Source organism: Dinoponera quadriceps, unplaced genomic scaffold (genome assembly GCF_001313825.1).
Source record: "Dinoponera quadriceps isolate SergipeBrazil2010 unplaced genomic scaffold, ASM131382v1 scaffold192, whole genome shotgun sequence".
Taxonomy (NCBI): domain Eukaryota; kingdom Metazoa; phylum Arthropoda; class Insecta; order Hymenoptera; family Formicidae; genus Dinoponera; species Dinoponera quadriceps.
The window spans coordinates 644,794-663,244 of NW_014554324.1; the positions used below are offsets into that span (position 1 = coordinate 644,794).

At 44.5% G+C, this 18,451-nt stretch overlaps 2 protein-coding genes across 10 annotated transcripts; one reads left to right on the forward strand and one right to left on the reverse strand.

Moving 5' to 3' along the window:
• The first annotated feature begins 1,435 nt into the window (after positions 1-1,435).
• Positions 1,436-8,690, forward strand: LOC106746561. Of its 8 annotated transcripts, XM_014623299.1 has the most exons (8): positions 1,459-2,271; positions 4,483-4,566; positions 4,633-5,199; positions 5,287-5,457; positions 6,855-7,101; positions 7,180-7,257; positions 7,943-8,080; positions 8,302-8,690. In XM_014623299.1, exons 4-8 carry the CDS (start codon positions 5,425-5,427, stop codon positions 8,550-8,552), a joined length of 747 nt encoding a protein of 248 aa, XP_014478785.1. In that variant the 5' UTR covers positions 1,459-2,271; positions 4,483-4,566; positions 4,633-5,199; positions 5,287-5,424; the 3' UTR covers positions 8,553-8,690. The 8 variants fall into 8 exon arrangements, with proteins under 8 accessions (XP_014478829.1, XP_014478820.1, XP_014478785.1 ...); XM_014623334.1 differs by having other exon boundaries at positions 1,457-2,271; positions 4,483-5,199; positions 5,287-5,427; XM_014623282.1 differs by having other exon boundaries at positions 4,483-5,199.
• Positions 8,691-8,788: 98 nt separating this feature from the next.
• On the reverse strand, positions 8,789-18,315 carry LOC106746552 (prisilkin-39-like). Of its 2 annotated transcripts, none has more exons than XM_014623244.1 (5): positions 18,195-18,315; positions 17,034-17,118; positions 16,720-16,845; positions 16,104-16,196; positions 8,789-10,056 (listed from the first exon to the last, which is right to left on the reverse strand). In XM_014623244.1, exons 2-5 carry the CDS (start codon positions 17,113-17,115, stop codon positions 9,011-9,013), a joined length of 1,347 nt encoding a protein of 448 aa, XP_014478730.1. In that variant the 5' UTR covers positions 17,116-17,118; positions 18,195-18,315; the 3' UTR covers positions 8,789-9,010. The 2 variants fall into 2 exon arrangements, with proteins under 2 accessions (XP_014478730.1, XP_014478739.1); XM_014623253.1 differs by having other exon boundaries at positions 8,789-10,038; positions 18,195-18,314.
• Between the last annotated feature and the right edge of the window lie 136 nt (positions 18,316-18,451).

Below are 18,451 nucleotides of genomic sequence, written 5' to 3' on the forward strand. Positions count from 1 at the left end.
GTCATCAACCTGCCATACTCAGCTGCAGACTGTTTGCAGGCTCTGCCGGAAGAACACAAACTGAATGTGCATGCAGTTATTGCCAATCCGCAGCATGCCGATCGTATCTGTTGCCAAACTGCTGGCACAGCGCAATCGTTTTACTGTCCGCTTGAGAAACAAAAGGTGTTTCAAGCAGTTTCGGACTCCGTCTATACTCGGTGCGCGACGTCACGAATGCCTTCACCTCTCCTGAAGTTCCGAGAAAGTTGGGGACATTCCTGATGCCAGCTATATTGGTTTAGTTTTATTTATATATATTTTTTTTTTCACGTACGAAATATAAAATCAGACCTCATCTTTCCTGGGTAAATTCTAAAAAGAGTTGAAGACATTCCTGATGTCGGCTATATTGTTTTTTTTTTGTTTCTCTTTATCATGTACGATGTATAAAGTCAAACTTCTCACCTTTCTTGGGTAAATTCTACAAATGTTGAGGACATTATTAATATCATCTAGTCTTTGTTGGCAATACAAAATTGGATTCTCCTGTACTCGTCATCGATTTCTGCGTCTTGCCTTCGCACGATTCTAAATTCCCGAAGCTCCGCGTCTGTCGACAAAGGTAAAACATGATCACCCAAAACTATCGTTGAAAATAAACTTTGCCGCAGCACACTTACTGCTTTACCAGCAGTTGCTTTAAATAGCGTCGCTCCGGTGTATCGACGAGATATATCAGGTATTCCCCTCTGGTTTGAATCTACGCGAAAAGGAAAAATCTTTCTTTACCTTTCCTCTTCTTATTTCGTTTTTCGCCATGAGTTGCTCGGCTGACACAGAGCAACTTTTGTTTGCCCATTAATCTCATATCTACGAAAGTGCACAGTCATGACGACTGTCGGAGATGCTGGTCAGGTAAGTATGTTTATTTCCTATCGCAAATATATTTACGATACCCAACATTGCGTCGTATAACTCGTTTCTTTATGTTATAATTATGTGTTATAATTATCTGAAACTTAAAATAGTTGGTTGATAGAGTGCCGGATTTTCAGTGACGATATTGAGGGCCCCTTGTATACGTTTGTTTATTTACTGAAAAAATTTACTGAAAAAATACTGTGCTATGACTTGATTTAACTACTTAAGTAATAAATGTTAATTTCGAGCGTGAAATTAAGACAAATATACATACAATATTATAAACACAGATATATTATTTATTTTCTATTGTTCTTATTAAGGTTTTATTTGGGCTCAGTTGAGCTAATATAAATACATACATATTAGAAAGTGGTACATAAATATTTAAATATATATTTATATACTTGTGTATTACTATAAATTGTAAATCTTCTATATTTTCAAAGTGGTTAATAATTTCGAAGCATTTATATAAATGTCTCCGTTAGTCTTTAATATCACAGTAGGTTTTCGTTAAAATCCTAAATATAGTATAGGAGAAATTAAATAATAAAAGTTAAAGATAAAACATCAACCTCAAGGAATACATATAAAAAGTGTCACCTTTAATCGCGAGTATCTCAGCTCCCGCATGGTCAATCGTTTTCTAACTTTACACACACGTATAGACGGTATCTCCACCAATACGCGGTTAAACTTGAAAATGACTCCTAAGAAAATGATTTGACCGACTACCTCAAACCACCCAAGAAATCAGTAGCTTTTCCACGCGAATCTCATAATCAAGAAGCCGACTTGGGGGCTCGTAATTTCACCTTGCGATTATTTCGCGGTACCTCACGAGTCGAACGCGAGAACGTCGGACGAAGGGCCGATTAGTAGGAAGGATCCTCGCAATTTTTCTTCGAGTCCTCCCGAATGCGTCTCCGTACTCCGCTCCTAAGGGATTATGCATTTCCCTTTACGTAATCCGGGCGCTTATGCGCGTACGCGTATGTGTGTACGCGGGAAAGCAAGGGGTACTAAAGAAGTCAGTTGCCCCACTCCACCACAGCTTGAACCAGTCCGCAAGCTCAGCTTCTCTCTTCTCAAGTTGCGATCCAAGTAGTCAGCGTGCGATCAGTGTCAGACCGTCAATCAGTCCGTTCGGACGGCACAGAGGTCCGTCCCGCGCAGTGTTATATCCTATTTTGTGAAGCTTGTCGCGCCAACCACTCACACACAGACACACACGTACACACGTATATATACTCGTGAGACGCGCGCACGTATCAGAAAAAGAGAGAGAGAAAGAGAGAGAAAGAGAAAGAGAGAACGGTATTTTCGGTGTTTTGCGCTCGAACCACACTCCCGGGATATTTCGAGGTGAGTCAATAGAGAAGAAGACGAAGAAGAGGAAGACGGCAGGCAGCAGGTCGGTCGAAACAAACCGGCGGCTGTGGAACACGTGCGCGTCCGTGCCGCCAACGCGCCGATTAATCGCGTAAATATATAGGACCGGGAAAGAAAGAGAAAGAGAGAGAGAGAGAGAGAGAGAAACAGCAGCATTGACGAACTAATTTCTCTCGCGTTCAGATTATTTCATCGTACTGGAATAGATCCTGTGCGCTCTCGTGACCGGCGCTCTCGATCGGCTCTCTCAGCCGCCGTCGCGGATTCGCACGCGCGCGTCGCGATCGCCGCGATTTCTCGTCGCGCATGGAAGCGCGGGTTTTCAAAGCGAGCTTCCTGTTTTCTTTTTTCTCTCTTGCCCCTTTTCTCCCTCTCGAGGGACCCGGCCGCGCGGAAGCGTTATCCGCTTTAATAACTTGGCGCGCGCGCGCAACAATCTCGCCGGCGAGATTCCCGGCGTGTACTCGTGTGATTTCGGTTTCGTTAACGGACACAATCGAGAGAGAATCTAGAGAGAGCCCGTCGGTCGCCGCCGTAGTTCGACGGCGTTGCTTTTCCGCGGGAATGAAAAGGGAAACGCATTTTCGCGAAAATAGCCTAATACGCGCTTCTAATATGAACGCGTTAAGAGAGCAGCTCGAGCTTCGTCGAGGAGCTTTCCCTCCGCTCGTCGAGTCACCCGTCGAGCGCCCGGGCTTGGTTTCGCGTTCGGGAGACCACGGGAGACCACACGGTCCACGAGGGAGCAAAGAGTCGGGAGCGTTTATTAAGGCTCTCGTTGGCCGGCTTTCGGTACTGAAATATGCCTGTAAAATTTCCCGACACCATCTCGGAATAACCTTATGCGCGAGAGACCGAGCATGCCCGGTTATTCTTCGGCGTTCACCCGCGTCACGACCCTCTCTTTCCCTTTTCTCTCCTTTCTTTCTTCTCTCCTCTCTTCGCTAGGGTGACGCAACACAGCTTGATCGGTCGATAATTAATGAGCCACGGAGCCGTGTAACATTTGATACGGACGCTCTTTTATCTCGCTTTTCTCGCGAGAATAAATACACACGCGCTGGCACGCGGAATCGGTGACGGCGACGGTCGTGTCGACGTTATCGCCTCTGTCCGAGCGCGCGTTTCTCTTTGAAGAAGAGAACGAGAAAACGGAAAGGAAAGATAGATTAAGGCGCGACACAAGCCCGGGCTTTCCATTATGCGATAATGACGCACCGTCGTTTTACGATCCCGGCGAGAAATTAGAATTTAGGAGGGTTGTCGAGTGAGACGACGCGTGACATTTATGACCGGCGACATGTTCCTCAACAACACACGTGTGCCCTCCCATGATCGGTATGCGAGGTCTTCAGAGGAGCAACTTTTTTTATAGCGGCTGATATACGGGGTGGTCGTCGTAAAGTGTTGTGCGCGCCGTTTGTATTTCGAAGACCGTCGGCGACGGCGATAATTCTTCTTTTTCCGCGCCCGCTTATTCCAATTTTGGCCTCGAGGCACACTCTGCGGAACCTCCTTGCGATCTAAAACTATATGGCCTTCTTAAATGCCGTCGCGTATATTCGGCATGCGGAAAACGTGCCCGCCCCGCATTCCGCCACGCTTCAAAACGCGTAAATACGCGTCCGCGTATTAAATTGCGCGCGCTTTGATTTTTATGCACGTAGAGTTACGTACGTAGAGAGAGAGAGAGAGAGTTTCACACGCGTGTTGATTAAAATAAGCGAGCAACAGCTGTTAATTAAAGTTGTGTAAAATTGTATAAATAGTGGGCGAATTTTGTCGTGATTCCCCAACGTTGTCGGAAACAGTCGGCGACTATAATGCCTCGAATAACTTCGGGGTCGCTTGACTCGTTACACTTTCCACTATGATAGACGGATATGTCATTAAGTTCAGTCGTACCTACAGCCAAAAAGCTAAGTTATTCTTACATAGGGAGCTCCGTCGTCTGGCCAGACAGCAGAATAGCTCATAGGCTGCTTTCTTAATCTATATTTACAGATATTTGTGCATGTATATAGTGAGCCACTTAATACCGGGCATCTCGAGTACACCTTTTAAAGTGTACGTTTTTAATAAAAGAACGCTGTAAACATGAGCTGTACGGGATGTCCCCAAATTCATGGCCTTAACTTTAATGAGAAACTCTATCAGCAATTCAGAGTGAATTTCTTTTCCCAGCGGAAATGTCGGGGCGTCAATAGTTTCCGAAATACAGACGAATCGAAAATGCTGAGCCTGCCGTAAACCGAACCGACGAAATGGGTAACAAAACTATTCTCATCGATTAAATTCAAATAGTCTTTAACAAAATGTCAACTTTGATCTTAGCCAAGAAGATACATCGTGCTGAGAGACAAAAGGTCGTCATAAATGATGACCTCCTCGGGGCATTTTCGTCAAGGAAAAAATTGCCTCCGAATCGCTCAGAGAACCTCTCGGCAAAAATCAGATCGTGAATTCAGGGACACCCCGTATATCCTCCTGGGATTTTTACGCTTCCCATAATTTTATGTATAAAAATTTTACCGAGATAATGCCATCGCGTAAAATATACATACCTCGTGAAACATTCTACACATTCACATCCCGGGATAAAATATATAGAAAATCTCTCGCATAAAGTACTTCGCTTCTCGCGATGACCTTGCATTTAATACGCGCTTTTATACCGCGGGAACGGCCGGAGAAATCGATTTATGCAAAAGAAAAAGAAGAGACGTGTGCTTCCACTCAGGGGAAAAAACGCACAATCGCACTTTGCACAACCGCCGCACGCAACGCAGAATTTTAAACCGAGTCGAACCTCGTGACATTTTCTCCCATCTACAACTATTTCGGAGCCCGAAGGCGTAGTCGTGGCGTGGGACACCCCGTATTCAATACTACTTGCATACAGTAAGACGTTTCCTTTTATCTTATTGGAATTCTTTGGGGAGAAGCGTCCCCTCTTACGCATCTGAAATCTTTTTCTCAATTATTCAGCAGGTTGTCGTTCCCGATTAAATTATATCATCATCGATGGTGAACGTCGAGAATAAGACATTGTCAACAAATCACACCTGCCAGACATGAATTCCTGAACCGCTACCAAGAAGCACAACGCCATCGGCTAAAGGCGACATGGCAAGTCGAATGAAAGCTCTGTACGACCAGGTACAATGCGATATGCATCATAGCTGTCTATCCGCATTTAAATCAGTTGCATATTGAGCGCAACCGAGCACAAACGTATTGGCACACGCATGCTAAGCTCGTGTTATTCTCGGGCCATTAACCAGTTGAGAACTTAATTTACTGACACTGCGTCTCCATTTTCCTTGGTCGACAAAAGAAAATCTAACTAACTGTCGCGATATAGATAGACAGAAAGAGTCAGGGGCAGGAAAGGAGACACGAGCCATTCTAGTTGGTGCCGTCCTGAGAAAAGAAAAAGCTAGATTCGGCTTCCGAGTTGGAGCTTTGTTTCTTGCAAATTTCTTTCGCGAACATACTAATTTTACAAACAACATACAACTTTGCGCAGTAACCTTACTTTAACGAAGAAAATTCTCAGTTCCTGCAACTGAATAAGAATCGGATGAAAACTCGGTGACGAGAAATGAAATCTCGAAGACGAGAAATGATATTTCTGTCACCGTGACTGAGAAAGTTCTTGTGAGCATTCAGCTGTATTAAAATTCGGTTGAGACAACTAAGAGTAATTGACCGAGTAGAAACCTCCTGCTGGAATCTTTCTGTTTCTACAACCGAATTTTTCGTCTGGTCCCCAGGTAACAGAAAATTCAGTTACACTAACGGAGAGTTGTTTGTTCCGTGTAGTAGACTATTTAGGTTGCCCTTCTCCGTGATAAAACGAGTTGAAATATTCACGAAAAACATTTGGATAAATATACACAAAGAAGCTTTCTTTGGATTTAGTATACGCGTTCGCTTGACTTGGGTTTGTTTAATATGTTTGGGGTTTGTTTAATAAAACAACTAAAACAACAAAACTATGGGTTTGCTTAATAAAACAACACGATTTAATATTAAATATCATTTTTTTTTATGAATATTATATTATTTCATTAGAGTAAACTATATTGTTCGATAGAACAAACAGTATTATTTCGCGGAAATAATATCTGGTTTTCGATAAAAAGAATTTATTTTATTATATATTAAATACACACTATTCCCTACTGAAACAAAGAAAAGTTCTTTTATATTTTTCTAACATCGTGTTACTTCTTTCAAATATTTTATCGTTCGTGACAACGATCGTAATGTCTGGATGAAAATACAAACGAAATATAATATTTGCCACGAAGATATTTATTATTTGAGAAATCCCCCTTCGCCGAATCAAACATTGATTTGTATGCTGCACTTCAAAAGACAAATCTGTTTCAATTGAGGAAATTTGATTAAATACGAAGAAATCTTCTTCTCTGTGTATGGAAAAAACGCAACTCTAACACGGAAGCCAAATTCAATATTTTTCGACATTGGGAAGGATTCAAAATAGCAAAAGAAAACAAGCAGCGCATTAATATCTCCGATCTCCACAGGTGCTCTTTGAAAGACGAATGCTTCTGGGTTGCACCGCTGCAGTAGGACTTTCGGCGTGTTTATGGTCCATAGCTATAGGCACCGATCATTGGTACGGGCTACAAGCGCCGGATGATAAAGGTTTGCCTCTGGGTGGTGCCGGCAAAGCTGGCAGAAGACTGGTCTACAAGCATATGGGCCTGTGGAGAGGTTGCATCACCGGATTAATGCCCGAAGCAGAGAACTCGACAAATTTAGTGACTTACAGTGAGCGTTATTCTCTCATTTGAAATTTATAATTCGTGAGATTTATGTCTACGTATATTTGTCTGCGCGTCGTTTCAGAGGAATGCAAGTATCTGAATATGTTTCCAACGGAGTTGCAGATAAAGCTGGACTCGAGCCTAGATCCGACAGTGCTAAGTGAGTGCTGAGAGAAAGTTAACGTTTCGAACTTGCTTTTGAACTTGCATGTTGACCGAGCGATAAATCGCTCATTGCGAGACAGTTAGCTTCACTATTACTGAGATATGCCTCCTTTCTTCTCCGCTCGTATTGCCATCTTTTGTGAATCTTAGATAGATAGTTGGTCTGTGAAATTATCTTATTTCCTAAAATTTCATTTAATTCAAACTTTCAATTAACTTTCAATTTAATTTTTCATTTAATTTAGCTCTCAACTTTTAAACTTTTGTTACATATTAATGAAATACCCCACACTTGCACAATTGGGAGAAGGTTGACCGTTTGCTGAGGTACTTGCAATTAAACTAAACTTATTTAAACTATTTAAACTATTTAAACTAAACTAAACGCCCGGAATTTGTTTTACACACATTCCTCGAGATTACCGTCACACTTTCAATATCTATTTTTGATCTCTTCTAACCTATATCCAGGATTGTAAAATGCAAAACTACTGTGATGTTAGCGACTGATACACAGACATTACATAAAAATATCTCGACGCCGCCACTGAAAAACCGACGGACGAACTGCCTTGAACTGTCGCAATATCCGATTGCTCCATTCGGCAGGGCCGTTATTCCACCGTGTTTAACGCGCGATTCGTGAGGCTCACCTCGGATCCGTTCGATCATTTTTTTAGACTACGCCAGGACCGAGGTCTCGTTCGCCTTGATCAGCCTCTTCGTGAAGGTGATGGGCTTCTGCTTTTCGATTTACACGTTCCGGAACCCGCGCTACATGTTCAAACGCCTCGCCGGTGGGATACACTTCATAACCGGTAATTAGTGCCACGTAATTTGACGACGATCTCTCGGATCTCCCTAAGATTCTCTCGAGAAATTCCACGATGATCGTATAGAACGCGTGGATCTGCCGGCCGTTATTCCGGTCTCTCTTATGTCAAGGCAATTCGCTATCTCGCGCGTTACGCTTTAATCAGCATATATCGCTCGTCAGAAACGAATGGAATTGATTAATCATGTGTCGGTCTCCTTTTAGCCGCTTGCAACATGGTGGTGATACAGGTGTTGTCCTCCTCGATCGAGTTCGAGAGTACTCACGTGCACCAGACCTTCCCGGAGGGCGCGCTCGCGAGATACGACTATTCGTTTTTCCTCGCGTGGATCGTGTTCTGGTGTAATCTCGTGGCCGGTCTCGCCTTTATGATTTTCTCGAGGAAAAGGAAGAGGGACAAAGCGCCCACCGAAGAGATAGCCATGGCCGACGAGCCGACGATAATCGGGCGTTGAGCAAGTTATTTTCTGACTGTTATATTCTTGTTATTATTATTATTTTATTATTTTATTATTATTATTATCTTGTTACTATTATTGTTATACGTGGAGAAACTGTGAATTCTGAGTGTGAATTATAAACGATGCTACTGATATGTCCTCTCAGGCACAGCCCACTTTTCAGTTCACTCCACTTCGTGCTCGGAGGCCGTCGACGGGGAAACAGTTATAACAGTTAGCCGTCGTCGGGCTGGGATTAACAGTAATTTTATTAAAATACGATAACAAACCATATGGAAGCAAAAATATACAACAATAATTAATCCTTCCTCGGGGGGTCACACGCATAGGAAACGCTCTAAGGGCGGATCCAACGATACGATGGAACGGTGAAAGCGCTTTGTGTTTTCGCGTGGATTTCCGGGAAAACACCTTCACCGAGATTCTTTTCTAAAAACGAGACGTTGAGATTCTCAATTTTGACGCCTCCCGCCGACACGTTCCAATATCGTTTGTGTCAGCACCCTTTCCGCTATGTTCCGCGCAAAGTTCGTCAGTTGATCTTGGAAGCCAGGTCGCCTGGTGGTCGTTACGTAATTCGGGCCCGGATAATATCTTCCTTGAGGAGGTCCTCCCTGTGGATATCCCTGAGGATATCCCTGTGAATATCCCTGCGGATAGCCTCCTTGTGGGTAACCCTGCGGATATCCCTGCGGATACCCCTGCGGGTATCCTTGAGGATAGCCTTGATTAGGCTGCGGAGGATGCTGATTACCGTACGGATTGCCTGAGGAAGGATAAGCCGCGTTTTGAGTCGGATAGCTGCTACCGCGATGCGCGGGATTCTCCTGCGGATATCCGGATGGCCGCGGATTGCCGGCGTTTACAGTGCTAACGTCTGTTCGCCTGACAGATTCCTCGCCGTGCGGATTCCTCGAATTATCTGGATATCCCGAAGAACCACCCGGATATCCGGATCCTGTTGGATAACCGGAACCACTTCTGGATGTAATTGAGTAACCGGATGATCTGCTAGAAGGATAACCGGATGATCCACCAGATGGATAACCGGATGATCCACCAGATGGATAACCGGATGATCCACCAGATGGATAACCGGATGATCCACTAGAAGGATAGCCGGATGATCCACTGGACGGATAACCGGATGATCCTCTAGACGGATAACCGGATGATCCACTAGAAGGATAGCCGGATGATCCACTGGATGGATAACCGGATGATCCGCTTGATGGATAGCCGGATGACCCACTGGATGGGTTATTGGGCTGCGAATGACTGGTCGAGGTTGGGTCGGAAGTTCTGGAGGAGCTTGGATAGCCACTATTGGCAATATATCCCGAGCCGGACGGATATCCTGAGGATCTAGCGGGGCCATCGGAGCTTTTCGAAGCGGTATCCGGCGACCCACGTGTCTCGGTTTCCGTCGGGTAACCGTCCTGTCGTTTCGCAACTACATGTCTCCCAATTGCGTCGTATTCTGTAAACAATTTGTCATCTGCGTCCTATATAGTGAGAATCGTTACGTGCTCAGCCGGCAATACAGTTGTGGAAAATATGTGACGTGTCGACAGGTGACTTAAAAATGTATGATGTACGATTGTGTTTTCGCGGAAGAAGCAGCGCCAATTTTCCGTCGAGCTCGATCCGACATGCGTGCATGCGTTAGAGATGCAGAGATGATTTACATGATACGGCATGCATCGCGCGAACGTATTTCCTAAAACGTTCTAAATAAAACAGGTATGTCAGCCATGTTACGTCCGAGTCACTGCTCAAACTTTCGAAGTTTCGCATGAAGATGTTTACGACTTGCGGCAATACTTTTGTGCACTCGCGTGTCACTCGTATCCGGACATGTGTGTGTGTGTGTGTGTTTGTGTGTGCGCGCGCGCATATTACAGTACGCCAAACGAAGTTTTATTTGTCAAACCATTTTCGGTTAATAATGTTACATCGTATTGTCCTTATATCGCGTCTATATTATGTAATTATTTTATATTGTGTCTCCACTTCGACGGTATAAAAATGTCGCAACATTCGCTTTATATTAATGGCATAATCTCGTTAACAATGAAGGCTAAAAATAGAGATATGCAGAGCGACTTTTTCAGCCGGAAAACGTCCAGATTCGGTTTCCATTGCTGTCTATGCGAGTGTGAGAGGTGTAATAACCGTTTCCGCCAGTTTGCGTAGCGCTTCTGCCAGAGTTAGTGTCAGAAGCGGTGGGTCGAGTACGACGGTCGTTGCCGAACAAGCGATCGTAGATCGAGCCGTTGCCTATGGCGTTCCTGGGGCCAGAGTTGCCGTATCGTATCCTATTGTACGACGAAGATCTAGGCGGCGACGTCGGAACTCTCGGTGTCGTTCGATATGACACCTGGTTCATGCCCGGAGGTAGTGCTGACGGATCATACGATGAAAGAAAGAAAAGGCCGGTCAAATTAATATCGCAAGAGTCAAAACCGCTCGTCGAAACTACTTCTCTTTGGTCGTGTCAATCGATCGTTCCTTGTGATAGAAGAACGCAACAGGGGAAGGAATGAAAAAGAATGTGCAGTAGGGTGTAAAAAAATATATAGCGTGAAAGATATATAATCCCCGTAAGCTCTTGAACTAAATTTTACCGAGAGATCCCCTGGGTAGAGATAATTTTTTCCGAACGAAAGCATCCGGGCCAATCAGTAGTTTTCGAGATACAAGCGACCGAGAAAGCGGAGCTTTTCGTGAACTGAACTTCGAGCGACTAAATGAATGACAGAATTCTTTTCTTGGGCAGATTTCAAGCGGACTTTAACGTACTTTTAATTTGGGACTTGGGTACAAAGATATGTCATGTTAAATATCGAAAGGCCGCCATAAATGATATCCTCTCCCGATATTTTCGTTGAGGAGAAATCATTTCTGGATTGTTCAGAGGATCACTCGATAAAATTAAGGTCGCTGGAGTTCTGAGACATTCTGTACGTATACGTACAGAACGCCAACATACATGATTCTTCAGAATAATTCTCTTCGACGATGTTCCATCGAATATTTATTGCTTTCACACAAGAGACGACCAACACTTGCTCAATAATCGAGAGTGACGCTAAGTGCTGCGTCAACGTGCGAGATTCTCGAACGACAGATCTAAAGTGCGAATCTTCTTCCACTGGAGCTTTTTGCTCTTGTCTGTCCTTTTCTCCGTTAAATTTTTTCCATTCCTCCATTTCGATATTTTTATAAAGTACCGCTCAAAAAAAAAAAAAAAAGATCGCACGTATAAAAATATCGAGTATAAAAGATTTGTTATACAATCGTGGAAAGATTTAAAAAAAAGAAAAGAAAGAAGACTGTGATATCTTTGTGCAAATAATTGTACGAGAGAAGCCTCTAGATTGACATAGCGCGAAGTGGAACGAGTGTTTCTTTTTTTTATTCTTGCCTTGTATAGATCTTTTCCCGTAATTAACTAGAATCGATAAAAAAGAAAAAGTAGATGGACGGAACGAAAACAAGTAATAAACTTGTTTGCCGAGACGTGATCGATCGGTTTTGTATTGAACGATGAAACACGATGCCGTATAAGACGCAATAGCTCACGCTTAAACTCGCATCGACTATATGGCGCACGAGCAGATAACGAGTGTCAAGGTTGAAGATGATAACCTATTAATTCGTGGAAGACTTATTACATCATGAATAAGAAACGCTCGTGCACTTTGCGAAGTGCCAACGTCACGCGATGGAATGAGGAAATTAAGCGCTGTTATTCGAGATACCATTTCTAACGAAATGTAAATAAACGAATGTATTCGGATTTTCTGTACAATTCTACGCCCGAATATATCTAACAAGTATGAAAAAGACGGCAAATGTAAGCGAGATTCTTTATCACGAGCTATAAGTCGTTCTCTGCGAAAATAACGCTTTTTATCGACAGAATCGTAGAATTATTTGCACACACAGTCGATTATATATATTATTGTATATGTACATTAACATAACACTGGGTAATAGCTAAATCGTCACGTCTCTATAAGTACAATTTTGAAATAAATATTACATCATTATGCGCAGGATGCGTCCGAAGTTGCAGTACGATCAGGAAAAGGCTGCTTTATATGTTACGCGAGATTAGTAGAAGCATGAGGATATCATTAACTCTCCAATTTACGTTTTCGAGTTATTTCTGTGCGAAGCATCGCCCTCTTCTCGGTTATATCGCGATTTCGGAGGCATCCAGTGTTCGCATCTTACGATAATATTCCTCAGTGTGCTCATACACATAGACACACCACATATACACACACACAGACATACACATATATAAATTTTTGTTTTCAACGAACGAACGCAATTTGTCCTCTGGCTCGAGTGCAATTCTGTTAATATTCATCGCTTCTACGCGACGTTAAAAAGCGGAGAATATTAGAGGCACAGAAACGAAGATTTAGAGAAGGAAAGAAAGCACGAGCGTTAAAGTGATGGGAATAATAACAGTTGGATGCAGATGCAGATGGATAAATTGTTTGAGTCAGAACGTATTTCGCACATGCAACAAGCCGTCGAGGAAAGGGATGATCACTCACGACAACGATGCTGCTTATCAAGCTTCCCGACCAGCGAGAAGGAAACATGCCGGAATTCGAAGAATCGGCTAAGTTCACGAGGAAACTCAAGCTCTCGCGATGATATCGTATTCCGTTCAACGTAACGCGAGAGAATTGTATAAAAATATATAATATGTATCATCAGGACGACTTTTTTTTCAACGAAACGCGATCTAGATTTATTGAAAACATTAAATATCGCATTACACACGCGCGCGCGCTCGAATGTGAAATCCGGAATATTTACAACTCGAATCAAAGTGAACTTCGATCGGGATATCGAAACAATTCAGGAGCGTTACAACCAATAACAATTACAGTCGTTAAAGCCGTTAATCGGAGTCTGGTGGTTGCAAGACCCGCGCGTGTCCGGGTCTTTATCGGTGGATAACCGGTGGGCTGCCCGATGCGAGGTAGACGTTAGAGAGCTGCTACGTAGTATGTACCCGGAAGATCTTAACGTTATCGTAAAGTATCTGTACAAAAAAAGTCTCTCCGATACTTTCATGTGCGTTTCCTTAACGAGTAAGCAAAGGCTTGGGGATGGATTCGATATCGATCAGATACAGCAACGTCAAAGTACAGTTAGCGTCATGTACGTCATACCGTTCCTTGAATCGAGAGTCACACGATATTCAACCTTACGTATGCGTGCAAATAAAGCGGGTCAAGCTGGACAGGAAAATCTCCCACTGTTTTGCAAATCTTGCAATTATTAACGAATTAATTAAACAGCGTCAGTGAATGAGTGTAGTGGCAACAAGCTTCTTAAATGAAGTCTCACCCAAGATAGCTCGAGTATGTTTGCCCTTTCAATCGTTTATAACTGAAACTCGTACGGTTTTCGACTTTATGTTGTCAATAATTAAAATATTAGTTCAACGTTCAATTCAATAGTTTCAATAATATCACCATTGAATGAAGGAGATCCGCTTCAATCACGCGTGCTGTCGGAAATTCAACCGATTCAACAGCATTTTTTCCACGGTGAGGGCTGAAAATTGCGTAATTCCCCGATTTAAGAAATGACATAGCACGTGTACACGACGCTGACCGTACAAAAGACGAAGAATTCCCCGGTTCTCGGACGGATCACCCGGACGCCCCCAGCAGCAGGAGCAGCCCGGCCAATCCGACGAGAAGCGTGGAGGCGGAGGCGCCGTTCGCCGCGCCGTTCCTGCGGTAAATCGAGTTCGTGTTGTAGCCGTAGCCGCGCTGCTGATTCTGGTTCGGATAATTCGGATAGTTCTGGTAGCCCGGATTGTTCTGGTATCCCGGATAATTCTGCTGCGGAAAATTCCCGGGCGCCTGCGGGTATCCGGTCTGCGGATATCCCGGATACGGCGGCTGTCCAGGCACCGGCATCCTGTTCTGCGTCGGATACGGCGGGTAGCCCAGGTCCCGATGGTGACCGGCCTGATTGGTCGACTGCGGGTATCCACTTGCGGAAGAGCCGGTGTTACTCGGATACGGCGGGTAACCCAGGTTGTTCCCGGCGGACGTGCGGTGATATCCGTCGGCTGGATCGGCCGGCGCCGGTGGTGCGTTAGCGTTCGCGTAAGGATTCGCGTTATTCCCGCCCACTCGTTCGCCGTTCACGTACGAGACGCCAGCCGACTCGTAGCCTGCACAGAGATGCCCACTTCCGCTACTCGTCGTACCACACACACGTACCGTTGGGGTCTTTTTTCTTTTTCGTGCAAATCGCGCGAATTCTTTGCGAGAGTGACACCGCGAGGAGCCGCGCGCGACGTGAAAGACGAAGGACGACAGAAAGAGACGAGAGAGACTCTTAAAGCTTCGCCGCCACCTCGGTTACTTGTTATTCCTTCAGCGCGCGTTCCAATCGTGAGGAGAATTGATTCTCTTCCATATTCCGTTCGTCCCGAACAAACGTATTTCCGAAAAGTAGTCGTTAATTAAAAGTCTGGTAAATTAAGGAAACTAGATTTCTTTAGCTTTTGCCCTGAAGGGAAAAGGGAAGCAGCTGTGTGTTTCCTTTTTTTTTAGAATGAGTGAAACTAATTCAGATCCCAGATGGCAACTCGCGTTAGTCATTTGGCGATGTGGTGATCGTAACGATGTATCGCGGCAGGTCGCGCCGTTCTCCATCAAACATTCACGCGTCTATGTCGACTCGAGCCTGTTCGTGCTGTGAAATGCATGAGAGACCGTTGCTATTACAAGACCCCACTTTTGTCGCGAGCGTAAACAACGCGGGAGAGACCTCCACGACCGATCTGGACTCTCACTCCGGCTGCGTTCGGAAATCCCACCCTACCGGGTGAGCCGGATGGGTGGTGGTGGGAGCAGAGCAGGCTTCGGGTGCAAATGGTTTTTCGTATGACGCAAACCACAATTTGTCAGTCATTCGTCACGGTTGCAAGTACCAGAAAGGATCCTTGAGAATCGTACATCGACTGATGTATTCTCCTTCATAATTTATGTCTTTCGCGGCTTAATTCCGACTCCATTGTTGCAAATCAATGCCGTTTTGTTTGCCGATTCGACTCGATGTAGCTACGAATGCGTTCTAAGATACGTTGATAGATTGAATATGTACACGATACATGTAACAAAAGCTATAATTTTATATTAACATTCCGGAATACACTTGGATACCAGTCGAATCGAGTCAATAAATCGAAACGCTGTTAAAAGCTCTCCAAGTGCAACGAGTTACCAAAATCCACCTTGAAATTTCAGGGTGGAAAATTTCTCTCTCGGTGTGCGCTAAACTAAATTTCCGAATTACCGTCGTAGCTCTGGTATTACCCGAATATTTCTGGCACAAGTCTCCACACCTGGGTGAAATTTCCGAACGTAGCCTTGGCCGAATTGTTGTCATGCATTTTTCTCGTGCATTAGCTATCGCCAGCGTTTTTATATCCTCATGCTCGCGATGTAGACGCGTATCGCCAAGCTCGAAGGAAACAGTGGAGACACTCACCTGAGACCGTGGACTTCCGCACGCACTTCGGCACACCATTTTCACTCTTGCAGTACTCGTTCTCCCCGCAGACCTTACTGGTGCAACTTGCGCCTGTAAATATTTTCCGAAGATATTAAGATATCAACACGGTATAAGTTAACGTTGTCGGTGTAAACCAGGTGGTTCCTATACTCAGTTGCTACCTGGTTATCCAATTTTACGGATGCTACCCGAGTATTAACTATCTAGATAGTCGACTGTATACTGTGATTTGACACCACCAAATATAAATATACCAGAGTACTAGATACACCCCGGGACAAAATATAAATCTGTAATTTTTAACGTAAACAACTGTACCACTTTGTACACTGTCTTAGAGCTGTGCGTGTGTACAAGCATAGTTTTAAAAAGGCGCTTTCTTCAATTTTGGCTCGGAAAACACCGAAGAAAATCCGTGGAAAATTTGAAAAATCCAGGTTCTCCAATTTTTCCCATTCATCCGCGGGAAGAATCCGAAAAAAAACCCCGCGAAAACCTTTCTCCGAGTCTTTAAAACCATAGTACGTGCACAAGTTGTGACATTATTTAGAAGTTATTCAAATCTGATCAGATAATGACGGTCAGTTATTACCGTTTGTCTTCTGACATGTCGGATATTGCCCGCATTTGTCCGCATTGTAAAGGTCGCAGCGATCCTCGGCCATCACGCAGACTTCGTCGCTGCGACAGCCGATGTCCTGGCAGGTTCTTCCGTATTCTGAAAATAAAAAGAAAAAATGAAAAAGTTACCTTAAATCTACATATTATTATATTATAGAGAAAAACTCTGCGCTGATAAAATGTTTCACCTGTAAGGTAGAAATTTTTATCACCGTAAAAGCACCGTTTCTCCACGAATTCGTATAACGCGATAAAAACGCGCGTTTTTCTCTCTCTCTTACTTACTGGAATAAGCGGCCGCATCGGGAACGTCGGTGATTATCAGCAGCGTCCCGAGAAGAACGCTGAGCGTAACGCACGAGAACATTTTCTGAAAACGGAATAAATAAGTTTCTCATAAACATAGATGTTGCGTAATTAACGTCAGCTCATGAGAGAAACTACGTATACTTTCAGCTACTAATCACTCAACAATTGCGTATCTCATTCGAGAAAGATCAACCACGAACGAAAGAGGTGATCGGGGCAGATTGGTATCTCTCAGAACTCCGGTGTCGAAATTTTTCAAACGATTAATTGTCGCGATTGTTGTACAAACGTTACAATTATTGCGTCTCGCAAATATTTTGTGTCGTTGCGCGTCGATCAATCGCAAAGCCAGCGCGCGACACTTGGACAACTCAAAGACGATCCACGTGCTCCAGTTTTTGCGCTGTCAAAAACCGCACCGACAAGAGAGAAAATCCGGTTTACATGTGCCCCGAACCTTGAATTCAACGCGAGGGCGCGTAATCATCTCGACACGGTCCTGCCTGGCCAACTATATTCTCACACCATTGCTATCCTTGGATCGAGCGTGACGCGTTCCGTCGGAAGGAGGGGACCCTCCTGACACAATACACACACATACATGTATGTGCACACATGCACGCATAGCGACGTACACCTTTTCACTCGTTGTGCCGAGGAAACCGCCAACACGACCGGAGAGAACCCGACTCGTGAAATATTACGTTCCACTTTCGCACCAGAAACGTATCGATTTCACGCGGAAATCATTTTTACGCGCATCTGCATCGAGCACGCGAGGAAAAGCTGCGTCGTAGGCCATGTAATTGCGCGTACACGTCAACCGTGAGCTCCGACAACTGTCTCATGAGCGACACTTCGCGACGAATGCGTCTTCGCGAGCAGACATATCAGGCCGTAACATAGAAATTATTGATTCGTCGTCGGTGGCCAAAAAAATATCGCGCAATACCGTCCACCGCGTGACGTTTCCCGCCAGCCACATCGAGGGCGCGAAAGTAATAATACATCGGTATAATAATCATGAGTATCAGAAAAGTAATCATTTACACGTCGATTGTCGTGGCCAGGAAATCGTCAAGGATGACGTAGCGCGTTTCGCACGGAAGAACAAAGACGTAATTAGTCAGCGCTTACCAGTTCGTGCTACCTGCACCTGTTTTTCGCGCGCACTGCGTAGTCGTCTGTAGTTGCCGCGACACTGAAATTCGTCGAAGTCGTGGCCGACTCGGAGGCGGCGGCGGCGGTGCCGCTCTGACGTATCCGTGAGCCGGAGCGAGAGAGAGAGGTCGAGAGTGAGGAGAGCGACAAAGACGCCCGGTGGAAATACCAGATGAAGACGAAGATGAGAAAAGGTCGGGCTATCTGGCACGATAGCAGCCGGAGGAAACGCC

Coding starts and splice junctions, on each gene's coding strand:
- LOC106746561 (XM_014623282.1), top strand. CDS start 5,425: ATGGCAAGTCGAATGAAAGCTCTGTACGACCAG. Junction 7,258..7,942: donor CCTAGATCCGACAGTGCTAA/GTGAGTGCTGAG, acceptor TCATTTTTTTAG/ACTACGCCAGGACCGAGGTC. Junction 8,081..8,301: donor TGGGATACACTTCATAACCG/GTAATTAGTGCC, acceptor GTCTCCTTTTAG/CCGCTTGCAACATGGTGGTG.
- LOC106746552 (XM_014623244.1), bottom strand. CDS start 17,115: ATGTTCTCGTGCGTTACGCTCAGCGTTCTTCTCGGGACGCTGCTGATA. Junction 16,197..16,719: donor GACATGTCAGAAGACAAACG/GTAATAACTGAC, acceptor AAATATTTACAG/GCGCAAGTTGCACCAGTAAG. Junction 10,057..16,103: donor GCGGAAGTCCACGGTCTCAG/GTGAGTGTCTCC, acceptor TATAGGACGCAG/ATGACAAATTGTTTACAGAA.